This window comes from Medicago truncatula, chromosome 8 (assembly GCF_003473485.1).
Source record: "Medicago truncatula cultivar Jemalong A17 chromosome 8, MtrunA17r5.0-ANR, whole genome shotgun sequence".
In the NCBI taxonomy this organism is placed as follows: domain Eukaryota; kingdom Viridiplantae; phylum Streptophyta; class Magnoliopsida; order Fabales; family Fabaceae; genus Medicago; species Medicago truncatula.
In genome coordinates this window covers 3,268,792-3,284,738 of record NC_053049.1, presented here as the reverse complement: position 1 = coordinate 3,284,738, position 15,947 = coordinate 3,268,792, and the positions used below count along the sequence as shown (strand labels likewise).

The 15,947-nt window shown below is 34.9% G+C and overlaps 3 protein-coding genes across 4 annotated transcripts; 2 read left to right on the top strand and 1 right to left on the bottom strand.

Moving 5' to 3' along the window:
* Window positions 1–1,424: 1,424 nt before the first annotated feature.
* Window positions 1,425–1,988, top strand: LOC112417194 (putative F-box protein At3g16210). The gene has a single exon (XM_024772403.1). The coding sequence runs from the start codon at window positions 1,425–1,427 to the stop codon at window positions 1,986–1,988; it is 564 nt and encodes a 187-aa protein (XP_024628171.1).
* An 11-nt stretch (window positions 1,989–1,999) lies between these two features.
* On the top strand, window positions 2,000–2,515 carry LOC11419888 (F-box/kelch-repeat protein At3g06240). Its single transcript, XM_024772402.1, has one exon. It carries the CDS (start codon window positions 2,000–2,002, stop codon window positions 2,513–2,515), a length of 516 nt encoding a protein of 171 aa, XP_024628170.1.
* Window positions 2,516–3,575: 1,060 nt separating this feature from the next.
* Window positions 3,576–9,300, bottom strand: LOC11434027 (disease resistance protein RUN1). Of its 2 annotated transcripts, XM_024771967.2 has the most exons (6): window positions 8,737–9,300; window positions 7,306–8,162; window positions 7,064–7,236; window positions 6,464–6,739; window positions 5,564–6,343; window positions 3,576–4,537 (listed from the first exon to the last, which is right to left on the bottom strand). In XM_024771967.2, the coding sequence occupies exons 1-6, from the start codon at window positions 9,204–9,206 to the stop codon at window positions 3,782–3,784; spliced, it is 3,312 nt and encodes a 1,103-aa protein (XP_024627735.1). In that variant the 5' UTR covers window positions 9,207–9,300; the 3' UTR covers window positions 3,576–3,781. The 2 variants fall into 2 exon arrangements, with proteins under 2 accessions (XP_024627735.1, XP_003626921.2); XM_003626873.4 differs by having other exon boundaries at window positions 7,064–8,162.
* Between the last annotated feature and the right edge of the window lie 6,647 nt (window positions 9,301–15,947).

Genomic DNA, 15,947 nt, shown 5'->3' with positions numbered 1-15,947 from the left:
ACATTATGCTTATGAGATAAGATTAGATTTACTTAGTTATTAAGTTACTTTGTCATTAAGTCTTTTGCCTAGTCATCTATACTATATATGAAGAAAATAACATGTTTCGGCTTTTTTGGGTTGACTTTTTCTTTTTTCAAAATTAACCCCAACTTGCAATACAAATAGCAATGTAACAAAAAGATAAGATTTATTTTTTTGAAAGACACAAATAGACAAGGTTAAATTCAAATATTAAAATAAAAGTGTAACAAAGACGATATGAAGATATATATATATATATATATATATATATATATATATATATATATATATGTATTTGTTAGAACACACATACTAGTTTTTATGTGGGAGTGTTTTAGCAAGCTACACCTTAAGGTATATTTAACTACTTTTTAGTTATAACTTGCTAAAACACACCTTTTAAAAATAAGTGGGTGTATCCTAGCAAATGCCTATAGGAGTTGCTAACATACACCCACTTATATTTTAGAATGTGTGTTTTAGCAACATTCACCTTAAGGTGTATTTAACAACTTTTTAGCTATATATTTGCTAAAACACACCTTAATAAAAACTAGTGGCTGTATCATAGCAAACCCCATATATATATATAAATATATATATATCCAACTTTTATTTCCTTTATCCTTTAAAAAGTGTAACAAACTAAATGAATATATTTATACTTACTTTTTCATTATCTCAGTTATACTATTAGACAACTTTTTCTATAATAAAGATTGTTGTTGTTGTTATTATAAAAATAAGAATTTAGATTATATTTTTGTATATTGTTGGTGTCATTGAAATAGAAAATTATTTTTTAAAGAATTGAAATAAAAAATCATGGTTAGTTTGATTTGTTATAATTTGAAAACAAATAAGCATTTATAATTTTACTTTTAATCAAACTTAAAATTTCATTAAAAAACACGATATATAATTTAAAACGTTAATCCAATAAAAAGAGGTGAAAACGTGAGTACCCATCTTTTTCCTAATTGAGAGTAAAGTAAGTCTAGTGTAACACTGCCATGCAGCACAACCATTTACTTGTTTCATAAAAAATAAAAAAAATAAAAACACCGCCATTTACTTAGCATGTAAGAATTGCCTTGCTTATGTATTAAGTTTAGAAGCCTATAAAAGGCACATGCTTGTATCAAGTTAAGTGAATGAAAATATAGTGATCAAAATAAATTCTCTTCTCATAGTTATTTTATGAGTTTGTGCGTTTATATGTGCCACTAATATCGTTAACAATCCTGCAAATACCATTCTTTCCACACAAAAAAAAAACCTACAAATACAATTGATTTTCGATGACTTTTAAAATCTAATAAATCCAATTCATTTGCTACAAAGAGTTTTCCACAACGACAGCAACTAGCTTGAGCGCGGCTTCTCTCAACTCCTTCAAGATGGAGATATCATTTGCTTCAGCGACAGTAAAGGTTAGCAATCACATATATGATGACGTTGCCTTCGTCATTCTGTCTAAATTACCTCTCAAATCTTTGTTTCGATTTCGTTGTGTGCGTAAATCATGGTCTCTCTTATTTGAAAACCCTTATTTCATGGACATGTTCCGAAGAATTTTTTTATCTAAGAATCATTCTTATTACAATGATACATCTCTCCTCTTGCATGATGAGTACATGTTGTATTCTCTTTTCGGGGAGAGGTTCGAGAATAGGGTCAAATTAGATTGGCCAAATCCGTATGGAGAGCAATTTGATTTTAATATTTATGGTTGTGCTAGTGTTAATGGTATTCTTTGTATTGAAGACGCTGGGAGAATTGAGGGCATTCATTGCATTGAAGAATTAGGGAGAGTCGTATTGTGGAATCCAACTACTGGTGAATTCAAAGTCACTCCTCCTAGTCCCTCTGCGTTTGAATCTCCATGTTGGGATCCCATGATTGATCTTCATGGATTTGGTTATGACCAAGTTAGAGATGACTATAAGGTAATTCGCATATAATGTTTTTTCCTATGACCGACGGAGATTGGGAGGAGACATGGAAAGATGGATATCACTCTTCCTTGTGGGAGATATATTCTCTAAAAAGGAATTCTTGGAGAAAAGTTGATATAGATATGCCTACACAATATAATAGTGGTGTGGGTGTTCAAGTGTACATGGATGGAGTGTGTCACTGGTGGAGTGAAAGTGATGAAGTTTATTTGGTGTCATTTGAATTGATCAATGAGGTCTTTGTGAAAACACCCATACCTTCAAATATGGATGATAATGATATTGATTCTAGAATATTGTTTAGACACTTGAATGTGTTAAATGGATCAATTGTATGGATTTCAAATTATGCAGAGACTGGTACTTTCCACATATCAATTTTAGGTGAAGTTGGGGTCAAAGAGTCATGGACCAAACTCTTTATTGTAGGTCCTATGCGTGACATTGAACATCCTATTGGTATTGGCAAGAAGGGCGATATATTCTTCAGAAAAAAAGATAATGAGCAAATTTGTTTAAATTTAAGCACCTAGAGAATTGAAGAGCTTGGTGTTAAAGGTGGCTTGTGTTGCCGGATAATGATTTATAAGGAAAGCCTTCTGCCGCTTGAAAGAAAAAACAATTAGATTTTAAATGAAAAGTATTGCTCTGCATGTATAATAATGCTATAGATACAAGTCTTGTTTTATTTTAGTTTTTACTTTGTGAGCATAATGATATGGCAATACATCATTACTGATATTGGTTATCTGCACTCCTACCATGTAATGAAAAAGAAGCAACTCTATCTCATTATTTATTCAAATGGCGCACGCACTCATTTATAGTTTATATTCTGATTTTATTCTATTCTATCTCATTAATTAGGATAGATTCAATAAAGTTTAGGAGAATGCTAATGAGTGCCCTTCTGATTTAGTATTAATTGGAGACAGTTCGCCTTACTTTTCTGTTTTTTTAGGAAACAGAAATTGTAGAGGGTTTGGTTTTGAAGTTGCAAAGAGCGGTATACTTTGCTTTTGTACTGGTTCTTTCAAAGGGATGAAGAGACTGAGACTTTTTCAATTTGATCATGTCGACCTCACTAGAGATTTTAAGTGTTTTTCTAATGACCTGAGACGAGCTCATTCGAAAGGATTTACCTTCAACAATATACCTGATGACTTTTATTAGGGAAATCTAGTTATTATTGACTTAAAACTTGGTAGTATTAAACAAGTTTGGAAGAAGACCAAGATATAACAAAGCACCGGCGCTTCATACCATTCGAAATCATTTGAAACAGAATAAGCATCTCACTCAAAATTTTGTTTTCTTTTCCTTCGATAATTTTGTTTGGATTTTAGTGAAATGTACTTTTTTTTTTAAGGGGAATGTACTATTTTTGTATTCTCCAGTTTACTTCATTAATTACGATGGTCGTTTTTACTTGAAATTTTACTATGCGCTCGAATCTCAGTTTAGGACTAACATGAGTAACAGACTAACAGTACATATTACTCTCCATGAAAATTTCAACTATAGTGAGAATCTAAATTTGATCCAACACATGCTACCAGTAGTAAAAAGAAATGAAAAATAAGAACCAATAGGTAGAAGGAAACACAACAAATGAGTCACATTTTCAGAATCAAGAACCAAATGAACCAATTGACCAAAGAATGACATTCATGTAATTGGTATTCCGTCAAAATAGTAGATGTATGCAAAAATGGTGTTTGAAGATGATACAAAGGCAAGTAATTTGGCACAATAGGCTCTAAACAAAGGCAAGTGAAGATTATTTATGTTCTCCTTCGTTAAGCATAAACATTCTGGTTCATGCATAAACATTCTCCCACTCTCTTTGCAAGTCTTGTAAAGATTTTTCTATTTGTGTTTGGTAATGGTTCATTCTTGACAACAAGTGATGGTTCCATTTTCACATTGGGTGATGGTTGTACTTCCTCTTCAGCTGATGGTTCTGTTTTCACATTAGGAGATGGTTGCACATCCTCTTCAGCTGATGGCTCTGTTTTCACATCAAGTGATGGTTGTAGTTGCTCTTCGATCGATGCCTCCAATTTCACACTAAGTGATGATTGCACTTCCACTTCATACAATGGCTCAATATTTGTGCTAGTTGATGGGTCAACTTCAATAGTACTTGAAGGCTCAACTTCCGTAGCAATAGATTGATCATATATTAGATAAACAGCAGTTTCCTTAACAGTAAATCCATGCCCAATAGCTACAAAAATCTCCAAATTGTTACCAACTCCTAAATTTGACACTATGCCTTGCCAATCTTCATCATTAAACGACATTATTGTGTCTCGTTTGTAAATCTGCATAGTGAATTTTGTGTAATTAATGATCAAGACGCTAGCGAGACTTTCAGTTGCCAAATTTTCAGGTGTTGATGAATAAAGAACGCATAAAGCTATTCCCTTCATGCAAGAATCACGATCCTCGGGCACTTGGAAAAGTACTGAAGGTCCTTCACCTTTATAGGCTAGCCAAGAAGGATAATTGTCACCCGGAAGGAAAGAATCACCAAAATTGGTTGCCAATCCCTGTATCATGAAAATATGCTTAGTCACTTATGCAATTCTAAAATAGTGTACAAAAAAATATAAACAAGGAAACTGATTGAATGGAAAATGCATTCTTTCCACTTTCCTACAACTCATCTTTCACAGTAACCATTGTAATAACATATATATGTTTGTCTACAAATTCTCTCTGGGTTCTACTAGCTTATCAATCTACAAGAAAGATTTTTCATTACCTAGTTCTACTTGCACTTCACTTTTGTATTCCCTTCTTTGAAGAGTGTCTGATGATATATAAGGCCTAGTATCAACATCTTAGAAAAACCAATCATTTTATGTCTTCAAAACATTAGGAATAGTATTGTTTTCGGTTATGTGGAGTAATTTGTCTCCTTTTCACACACAGTCGATTCTACGAAGTAAATCATCACTTCATGAATACAAAAGGCTTGTGAGCTAACATATGAAACATCTGGAAGCTTTGATTTCTAATAAAAGGTAGCATTGTAGCAACATTAGCTTACTGACTGTCATGGATTCCTACTAATGTAGAGAGCAAAAACATAACATATACTTACACTTCAAGAAATATAGGTAAAAATTTATCTGGTTATCTTATTCGTTTTAGATTGTAGTTATGTACTAAAAAAAAATTATAAAACAATTGTTGAGCTAGAGATTTGTTTTGTATGGTAAGAAGATCCAATATAACCATTCAGATCAACAAAAATATAATTTTATTATTCTGTTCCTCTTTCTCGTTCAATATGTAAACGACTATACCCGTGCATAGCTACAATAGTTATTCAAATATCCTTTCGAAGTTAAAAAAATGTAGATAAATATTAACAGTAGCAAATAAATGCAATGAAGATAAATTTAAAGAAAAATGACATGCAGAAAAAAATAGGTTTTCTCTTATGATACCTGAATAAATTTGTATATTTAAGAATCTTTTACCATTTGAAGACAAAAATGCAAATGGAAAGTAGTTCTTAAGTAATAAATTAATAATTATCAGTAAAGGTGGGAGGATAGAGAAGAAACCTGTGATAAGCTCTTGCGAAGAGTGTTGATGACAATGTGGCAACTTCCGATACCAAACAAAAGGGATCTCATGGTAAGATTCGAAATTTGTAATGCATGTGATGTTCTCATTTCAGTAAGACCTGCATCATATAGATCATCAAGAAATCTTCCGAATTCTTGCTTCAGTTGAATCTCTGAATCACATTGTACCGAAACACTTCTAAGTCTTGAACAACTGTTAAGTATTTGTGATTGAGAGACCAAAGCCAGATTATTGCTATCTATATCCAAGGAAAAAAGAGACTTTGACATGCCACCAAAAGGGGGAATGCGTGGTAAGGAATTCATTGTTGGTGATATCCAAGACCTAATGAGAGAAGGAAAAACATGATGTGATAATCCTTCATATCCACATAGAGATATATATCCAATGCTTTTTGATCTCACTATCGAAAATGGTGGTTGTTTGACTCCAGTATTTGCTGCCATTAGAGTTGTCAAGGATTCCATTTGCACTATATCTTCTTCCAATTTGTCAATCTTTGAACAACCAGAAAGGATGAGAGTTTCCACTCTTCTCAATTGATAGATCTCTCTTGGGAGATTGCCAAGACTCGTACAGTCCTTCAAATTTAACATAAGAAGATTCTTGAGATCTCCAATGGACGGGTGTACCTCCAGCAAACTTTGACAATCCTTCATAATTAGCTTTTCTAGGTTTGGTAATTTTGAAAAGTCAGGGGTTCTTTTCAAGTTCTTAGAATGACTGAGATTTAGGATCTTCAGCCCCTCTATCAACTACAAGAAAATAAATGTTTTAAACAAAAGTTAGAGAATAAAATGAAAAATGAAACCGTGGCAAAATCTGTTTCCATTAACCATTGATATTAAAATGGAAATCTATTCCCATATATGTACCTGAGGCTTCTTCCAGACTTGTGCGAGATTACTGTGTTTTAACTCCATAGCTACTAGATTTTTCTGATAAAAGTTTTCTGGGGTGTATTTTAATGGAAATCCTTGCCAAGAAAGCCATCTCAGATGCTTTGGAAAACACTTGTAATCTCCGATGACTTGTACATTATCAAGTTGCAACAATCTCAATCTAATCATTTTCTCAAAAGCAATTGTATCAAAGCAAACTCTATTGGTCTTTGGCAACTTCATAACCAATCCCTCGATGGCTTTTGTTCCCTGTGACACAAAGAAAGACCGTAGAAAAATAAAATAAAAAGGAAATCTTAATTTGTTGTTTGGTGACTAAAAAGCAACACAAAAATCTGCAGCCTAAGCCCAATTATATATAAAATGACATCATTCTCATGAACTAACTCTCCAAAAACTTGAGTTGTTACATGAAGACCTGTGTATGGACAGACACTTAGTGAAATAATGAATCCCACAATTTTCAGCCAATAGATTGGAAAATTAAAAACATTTCTGAAACATAGTTTTTGTTATCTTTAAAGATAGTGAAAAATGACAAAAGTTCAAAATGCAATGTACTGAAATTCTTACGGTATAGTCTGCCAGTACATTAACTACGTCCTCATGGCACCACAATCGGGTATGCTTTTCAGGCTCCTCCGGTGAACTTTCACGAACAATTTCCCTTCCCATGTCTCGTAGCAAAGCATGCATTCCAAGCTTTTTATTCTTTTCAACTTTTATGAGGCTTCTCTCTATCAACACTGTTATTCCAATATCAGCATTAAGTCCACAACCATTTAGTATCTTTGTAACATAAGCTCTATCCTTACCGATAAAGAAACAGCAGACATCAAGAAATATATTCTTTTCCATACGATCCTTTAAACCATCAAAGCTTATTTTTAGTATCTCGTGTATTTGATCATTGGGTATCTTTTCTAGCTTTGATAATACACTCCGCCACTCTTGTTTTTTCCTCTTGAACAAGTAAGATCCAAGGACTTCAAGAGCTAGTGGTATTCCACCACAATAGGCAACTACATCTCTTGAGAGAATAAGGAAGTCTTGTGTTGGAATCGCCTTCCGAAAAGCATGTTTACAGAAAAGCTCAAGGGACTCACTAGCATTCAATTCCTCTGCTTCATAGATAAAATCAACTTCAAGGATATTAAGTACACGCAGATCTCTGGTTGTGATGATTATTATACTTCCTGGACCAACACTATTTCGTTGGCAGAGTGCATCAAATTGTTCAAGCTCACTAACATCATCAAGTACAGCAAGTATGCGTTTTGCGCGAAGTTGTTGCTTGATCATAGTTTTTCCTTGCTCAACACTAAGCACCTTTATCTTTCTTGTTTTGAGGATATCTGAAAGAAATTGTTCTTGTAAATCGATTCTGCCCCTATCTTTCTCCCAAACTTCTCTAATATTAGCAAGGAAGCTTTGATTTTCAAATTCATAACAAAGATCATTGTAGATGACTTTGGCAATAGTGCTTTTGCCAATCCCCCCCATCCCCCAAATCCCTACTAAACAAACTCCTCTTGTATTTTGTCTTAAAAATCGAATCGACTTTTCCGCACGGGGTTCTAATCCAACTTGAAAATCTGGCAGAGGTAAGTATTTATTGTCTAGATTTTTCAAAACTTGGGAAACAATTTCCTTCACAACTTTGCTTTCATTACTGCAACAATAAATATTACAAAAAACAAAAACGGTCATAAAAATGAAGGATTAGAAGCGTAAAACATATACATTTGACTCAATTTCCAAAAAAGTCAACTTAATTTCAAAAAAAGTCAACTCAATTTCATAAGGGTGTGCTATATCTGCTAAAAGGTAGGTATTGGACAAAACAACACTAAACATCACAACCCAAAGCAAAACAACATAGGACAACTTTTACGATATCGAACAATTTTGTCTTATACGATGTTGGGTGGACAAAATGTTATTTTGGTAGATTAGACAACTTGTACTTGAGAGAAAAAGTTGTATTGTGAACAGTTTTACAATCAAACACATTACAGCATAAGTTGTGTGTCATGTCCCTTATTTTTTTATCAGATCAAACACACACACTTAATCAAGTTCAAATACTCTATATGTATAGCATAAAGCCTTAGACAGTGGTATAAAGTCCCTTGTACTTCACTAAATCTTTTAGCTGCACAACAACAACAAAATCGTAAATTGCAATATGAGTACTAATTAGCAAAAATGAAAATAAAACCAAAACAGAATAGACAGACATTTACCTGTAATTACTCAAATCCCAACCAGACAAATACGAAGCATCCTGGAGTGTATTCATAAATGGAACTAACTCATCAAAGAACAGTGTTGTCTCAGAAAATCTTGTGACAGCATATTGACGTATATTCGAAGGGGTAATACAATAAAATACTGGCATAACAACCTGACCATCATTTGCTTTGCATTCCATGATTTGTTTGAGTTCACTGAGACACCATCTAGAATGAACGTAGTTTTTGGAGAAAACAACGATGGCTATCTGAGAACCTTGTATTGCTCGAATTAATTCTGGTCCCAGCTCCTTTCCCTTTTGAAGATTTTCATTATCAAGAAAAGTATTGATTCCAGCATTTGTGAGAGCAGTATAGAGATGAGAAATGAACGTCTTACGAGTGTCTGCCCCCCTGAAATTGATGAACACATCGTATGTCCATTTGCTTTGGGGTTTCGATCGAGGATTTCGCATATCCATTGCTAAGAAAATGGGTGACCAGCACTTGCACTGACTGACTGACTGACTCTCTATGGATATAGAAACAAGCACTTGTGGTGAGTTGAATGGAGCGCGCTATTTCCACAAAAGACTACCTACCAACCATGCATTACAGATAACATTATCTAATCCTTCCCTAAAAAACTAAAAAATAAAATAAAATGCTAATCCTATTATACTTTTACTTTTTATTAAATATAAGGATCGATCATTCTTATTTTATGTTTGAGTAATCAAAAGGGTAATTTGTTAACCAAATATTGCCGCCTAAATCCATTTTATCCCGCCTAAATGTTATTCATAAACCTTCATCTTCTAAATTCCCACGGAATAGTACAATCTAAGTAGTAAGTAGTAAATTTAATCTGTCAAAACAAAAAGTAGTCAATTTCAATATTCCTCTAAGTAATGTAAATTTCAATTTTCTAACTTTCAACTTATTTTGGAGGGGAATGTTCTTACTTTCAATTTTGTTCAAAAGCGAAGTTAATAACAATTTATTTTTTAAACTATCACTCTCTTTTTTAATGACAAAAAAAGTTAGTCTTTAATTATATAAATAAATATATACTCCATTCGTCCTAAATTATACGATGTTTTGACCATTTCATACGCATTAAGAAATATAATCAACTTTGTATAGGAAAAAATATTATAATTTGTTTTACAAAATTGTCTTTAACTAATGATATGAAAAAGATAATTAAAATAAAAGAGAGTAACAAAGAGTTAAGGATATAATAACAAAAGTAATATTAATGTTTCATTAATATTGTAAAAGGACATATAATTTTGTACAAATTTTATTTCCAAGGTGTAATATAATTTGGGATCGTGGGAGTAATAAAGAGCCATAAAAATGTGTAAAACTTGTCAATGTATTTTCTAAGCATCTATAATGGAGACTCTCAATTTGGAGCTCTTAAACGGTTCTCATGTGTACATATTGAAGGTGAAAAACACAAGAAGGGGGGGTTGAATTGTGTTTTCTTTTTCTCTTAAAAAAAAACTTCTTCTGATAAAACTTCAGAAGCAGTTTGATTGCTTCTGATGAAATGATCAGAGTCAGATTGCAGCGGAAAAGAACAGAGCAGAGAAAAGAAAGACAAAGACACAAGCAGTTATCCTGGTTCCTTCCACAACACGGAAGTAGTCCAGTCCCCCTTGCACTTCCAAGGAGATTTCACTATAATCACAAGATTACAACTGCTCAATACTTTCAAAGTATGAGACTTCACAAAACAATGCTCAAGCACACACGCAAGAGTCTTCCAATGCTCAAGCACTAAGCAAGAGACTTCTAATGCTCAAGCACGCAGGCAAGAGACTTCTAATCAAACAAAAATACAGAGAATTGAGTTTGAATTGAACACTTGATATACAATCAGTGGTGTTCACAATACAATACAGAAAAGACTCTAGACTTTGAATTTCTAAGATGTATCAAATCAGTGCAGAAATTCAGTGTGCTTTGTAGAATCAAATTGACAGAGTTTTGGCGCTTTTGAACTTATGTATCTCTGTCTAAAATCTTCAAGTCTTCATTCCTTTATATAGAGGTGTGAAAGAGACGTTGAGATAATCAGCACGTCTAAAGAGTCGTTTGAAATCCTTTGATTATCCACCAGTGATCCTTTGCCTGATTTGGGTGTAGTCCTTTGAAGAATAAACTTCAAATTCATTCCCATCTTGAGTGTACAAATTCTGCAGGCATGGCTGTTGTTTTGTCTTGTAGCGTAGACAGAAAACAGAGTAGTGGAGGTAGTGGTTGTACACTTGTACTTTGTCAACTCTATTAACGAGAGACAAGAGCTCAGTGCTATCCATATATCCGTTGATACCTCCCTTTCAATTCTTTGTTCTTCTTTGATAAGACTGAATTGAGAATCAGCAACTTTGAATCTTCAGATTGATTAAAGGATCAAAAGTAGCTTCTGGTGAAGATATTGCTTCTGATGAAAACTTTTGCTTCTGATGACTTTCTGCTTCTGATGACTTTCTGCTTCTGATGACGTCATCTCTTCAGGAGCAGTTTAGCTTCAGGAGCAGTTTTCTTCAGATGCTCAGAATTTCTTTTTTTTTTTCTTTCCATTGTTCTTCCAAGACCTATTGAAATAACTTGAGTAGCCTTTGGTCCTGTACACTTGAACAATTATTAGTAATAACCAATTGACAATTTTTAATACCTTGTTATCATCAAAACTTAATAAGGTTCATTGTGAAACACATTTTGTTCCAACAATCTCCCCCTTTTTGATGATGACAAACAATAGTATTTAAAATGTTCAATTGTTGTTGATCTAATTAATAAGTTGACTACTGGGACAGAGGTTTGTAAGCTCCCCCTGAGTCTAATAGTTCTTTAAGGTGAGGTTTGTAAGCTCCCCCTAAGTTCTATTCTTATTAATTAAATTTCAATAAAATACTTATAAAATCAAATCAGAAGTATTTAAAAGAAATTTAGAAGTGGTTATAGTAGGGCTCAGTGCCTTAACAAATACTATACATTTACTCCCCCTTTTGTCATCAACAAAAAGAATAGAAACAAAAGAAAGAGTATCAGAGCAAGCAGCATTAAACAGTAAATATCATCAGAGTTAAAGCTTGTAAAACATATTGAAGGTGAAAAAGCACAAGATCCAGAAACAATGATAATATATATAAAGAAGATTAAGATACAAGGACACAGATACGAAGAACAAAAGTAAAAAACAAGCTAGAGTTGGGTGTGCAACTAAGGTTGGGCTTGCTTATACAACTGTTCTAAGAGATACTTGATCTGATCATCCTTCTTCTGAAGTAGCTCATCCTTTTCCCTCATTCTTCGTTTAAATCCAGCCTGAATTCTAGCAGCCCTAGTGATGTACTCTTCTTCTGGATAGAAAGGAGTGATGTCCAGCAGAGGCACAAAATTCAGCTCTTTCTCCTTAGCTGCTTCATGCATATCATCCAAAAGCTTTTTCAGCAAAGCAGAGTGAGATGACACACATTTAGTTCTAAGCTGATCCAGCAGCTCATCAAAGCTCTTCTGTAGATCCATCCACTGATCATAATAGTGAATAGGAGGTGCAGGAACTGTTCTGCGAAGAATCAGTGCCTGAATCTCATCACTAAGTCTAATCAGCTGTTCCTCTATATACTCAGACTCCAGGATATGGTCAGGGATGGGTGAAGGTTCAGTTTGAGTTGTATTTGATGTGGAAGGTTGGTCAGAGGTTAAGTCTATTATAGTGGGTGAGTCTGGTTGTTGTTGTTGTTCTGTTGTTTGGTCAGAAGTTGTTTGGTCAGAAGTTGTTTGGTCAGGAGCAACTTGTTCAGAAGCAGTTTGCTCCTGAACAGTTTGCTCAGGGATGGTTTGGGTTTCTGTTTGGGTTTCCAAGACAGTTTTTTTAGAAACTGTCTTCGAGGCCTTAGTGGGTGTTGGTTGCATTTCACCACCTAGATGTTTTTCTAAGTTGTGAAGGGTTGAGGATTCTTGGTGTTGGGGGGTTTCTGAAGTAGTTGCATCTGAAGCTACTTCAGAGGCTTTTTGTGGAGATTGGTTATTTGGTGAGTTTGTTTGGGTAGGTTCAGGTTGTTGTATACTAACAGGTTCTGGAGTATCTGGATATAGTGGATGAGTAGTAGGCAAATTGAATTTCTCACAAAGTTTTATCCTATTTTTTGAAAATTCTATTTGAGTACTCTCATAGTCAAGTGTTCCATACTCTGTTAGTTTGGTAGGTTTGGTTTTTAGAAGCTTGTTTATATGTTGGCTAAGGGGTTGGTCATCTGATTCTGTGGATGATGAAGAGGGTGAAGAGGGTAGAGATAGAGACTGAGTATTAGTTGGAGCTTTAGATGGATTACCTGAGGACTGAGCTTCTGGATGAATTGCTTCTGGAGCTGTTGAAACTGGATCTGATGAAGTTGCTCCTGAAGCTTGCTTATTCTTCAAGGCTTGAGAAAGCAGAGTTGCTCCATACTGAACTGTTTCTAACTCAGACGCTAAAGCAGCAATGTCAGGAGTAGGCACATACCCTGCAGCCTTGAGACGCTCATCCCTTTCTTTCTCAAACACTTCCTTCAACCTTTTCTTTTCTGCTATCTTGGATGCAGAAACCTCTCTAGCGTACTGCCTCATTTCTTCAGTCATTTCAAAACTGGGCATGACTATGGGCTCAGAAGTTGCAGTCCTTTTTGCCTTCTTGGGGCTAGAGTCTTCATCCCAGTTCTCTTCCAGTTCTTTCAACATTTCTTCCCTTCTTCCTTCAGCTGTCTTCAGATTTCTTGTTAAATTAGACCTCTTCCTTTTGATGGTCTGAAGAGCAGCTTCTCTTTTATTTTTGGGACTTGAAGGCTTTTCAGAAGCAGCTTGATCAGAAGCAGCTTGTTCAGAACCAGCTTGTTCAGAAGCAGGCTGTTCTGCTGTTTCTTGAGTACTCCTTGTCCTTTTTCTGATAAGAGGGACATCATCCAAATCCTCCACTTCCTCAAGAATGGTGGACATATCAGATTTTTCCTTCTTAGCTTTCTTATGCTTCTGAGCACCCATCTCAGTAGCATCTTCAGCAAGGTATTCTTCCTTGGTGATCTGCTTCTTTTTAGATTTTCTGCCTTTGGCCACAGGCAGATCACCACCATACATTTCTTCTGGGATATCTTTCAGGCTGATTTTCTTGTTGTAGCTCTTGTAGTAGTCCAAGATGTAGGCCCTCTGCACATCCAGGGGATCTTTCTTGCAGATAGGGATGTGATGAGTGACTAGATCAGATATGACATCAGATTCATGCATATCTGTATCTAGTTTCTTGCAAGTTGAAATCAGCCTCATCTTGACTAGAGTTGCCCCATTGATTATTTTTCCTGTGACTGCTCCCAGCTTCTGATTATCATAAATACCCACGTCTTTCAGGGCACTTAGGAGTCCTCCTTCTTGAAAGATTATGGAGAGCAGCCTTCCATAGGGAACAAACTTCCTGTTCTCCATCTGGCTCTTCTTGAGTTCCTTGATCATGTATTTAAACATATACTTGGGAACGTTCATTGTTGTTTCCTGAGAGATGGTGTGATGCAGAAAGACTTTGTGACCAAGTGAAGGTTGATCATTTCCTCCACCTTTGGGAAAAATGTTTTCATTTTGGATCTTCAGCAGCATTTTCTTTTCCATGCTTAAGGTGCTGTAAGGCTTAGCATCCTTTGATCCGTAGATAGTGTTGTTTACTATCTCCTTCCATGGGCTTGTTCTGGGGTTAGGAATCTCTTCTCCATCGTATGTCCCAGAAGCATCCCTTCTCATGGCTTGAGCAATCACATGCTCATTGATTGTTACAGGAATCCCCATGACGTTTGATCTAATCTCAGTCCCAGTGAAGGCGAGTAGACCCATTTCTTCTCTGGTTTTTCCCTCCAAAGTAGGATCAACCAGAATCATCTGAGCTTCTTCCTGTTTAGCAGCAACTTTGTCAAACACTGAAGCTCTTACCCAGAATTGTCTGACAAGCACTTCATAAGTAGGACCGTTGAGAAGACTGAAGTAACTCATTAGCTTCTGCTTTTTGTAGAATCTTACCAAGTCGCATCCATGATGAGTTAGAGAAGTGAAATCCACTGGATTTTCCGCTTGAATGATTAGATCCCATTCCTCAATCGACATAGTTCTTCCTTTGATTTCATAAGCAGGAGTATCTATATCCATATTCGATGAAAAACCACCGGCAGAACTTGAAGATGCCATGATTTTAAGTAGAATTAGGGTTCTAAGGTGTTTTGAGAGGTTGAGAGAATGTGCTTACTTACACAGATGGTTGAGAAGAAATTAGAAAGTGTTTGTTGTGGAGTGAGAAGTGTGTGAAATGACTTAGTGTTTTTTATTAAAACGTTTGTAATTCAGAAGGGACAAACAAACACAGCATTAATGACAAATTAGGGGCGCGTGTAAGTATGTTAAAAAGCGAATAAAACATCATTGCCCTTTTTGTTATACTCCAATACAAATAGACCACGTCAGAGACTCTTCAGAAAACTATTTTTTGGGTAATGGGACAGCTGTTTACATAAAGTAACTACCAACGTTCCCACTAACCAAGCTATTCAGAAGCAAAGAATAACACTTCTGAAGTTTTAGTGCTGACGTCATCTTCAGAAGCACATTTTCCTCAGAACCTCAGTTAAGAGCTTCTGATGAACCAAAATGCTCCTGAATAAACTTCAGAACCAAACTTCTTATTCAGAGGCAAGCAATTTTTCAATCAGACACAAAATGCATGTTCAAATTTTTCTTAATAAAATCAAATCTTTCAACAGACAAAGGTTTTGTAAATATATCAGCCCATTGATGTTCAGTATCAATGAATTGTATATCTAAAATTCCTTTTTGAACATAGTCTCTGATAAAATGGTGTTTGATTTCAATATGCTTGGCTCTTGAATGTAGAATTGGATTCTTTGACAAACAAATAGCAGCAGTATTATCACAATAAATGGGAATACTGTTAGCATTGATCTGATAGTCTTCCAACTGATGTTTCATCCAAAGTAGTTGTGTGCAACAACTTGCAGCTGAAATGTACTCTGCTTCTGCTGTAGACATAGCAATAGTTGCTTGTCTTTTGCTTGCCCAGGATATCAGATTCTCTCCCAGGAATTGACAATTTCCACTGGTTGATTTTCTTTCAATCCTATCACCAGCATAATCAGCATCACAGAATCCAATCAACTTATAATCTAGGGATTTCCTAT

Bases quoted from the DNA above. Each gene is read 5' to 3' on its own strand.
- LOC11419888 (XM_024772402.1), top strand. From the start codon at position 2,000: ATGACCGACGGAGATTGGGAGGAGACATGGAAAGATGGATATCACTCT.
- LOC112417194 (XM_024772403.1), top strand. From the start codon at position 1,425: ATGGAGATATCATTTGCTTCAGCGACAGTAAAGGTTAGCAATCACATA.
- LOC11434027 (XM_003626873.4), bottom strand. From the start codon at position 9,206: ATGGATATGCGAAATCCTCGATCGAAACCCCAAAGCAAATGGACATAC. The intron at 8,163-8,736 runs GTAAATGTCTGT...TTATTGTTGCAG, and splicing joins TGGGATTTGAGTAATTACAG to TAATGAAAGCAAAGTTGTGA. The intron at 6,740-7,063 runs GTAAGAATTTCA...TTTGTGTCACAG, and splicing joins ATGTACTGGCAGACTATACC to GGAACAAAAGCCATCGAGGG.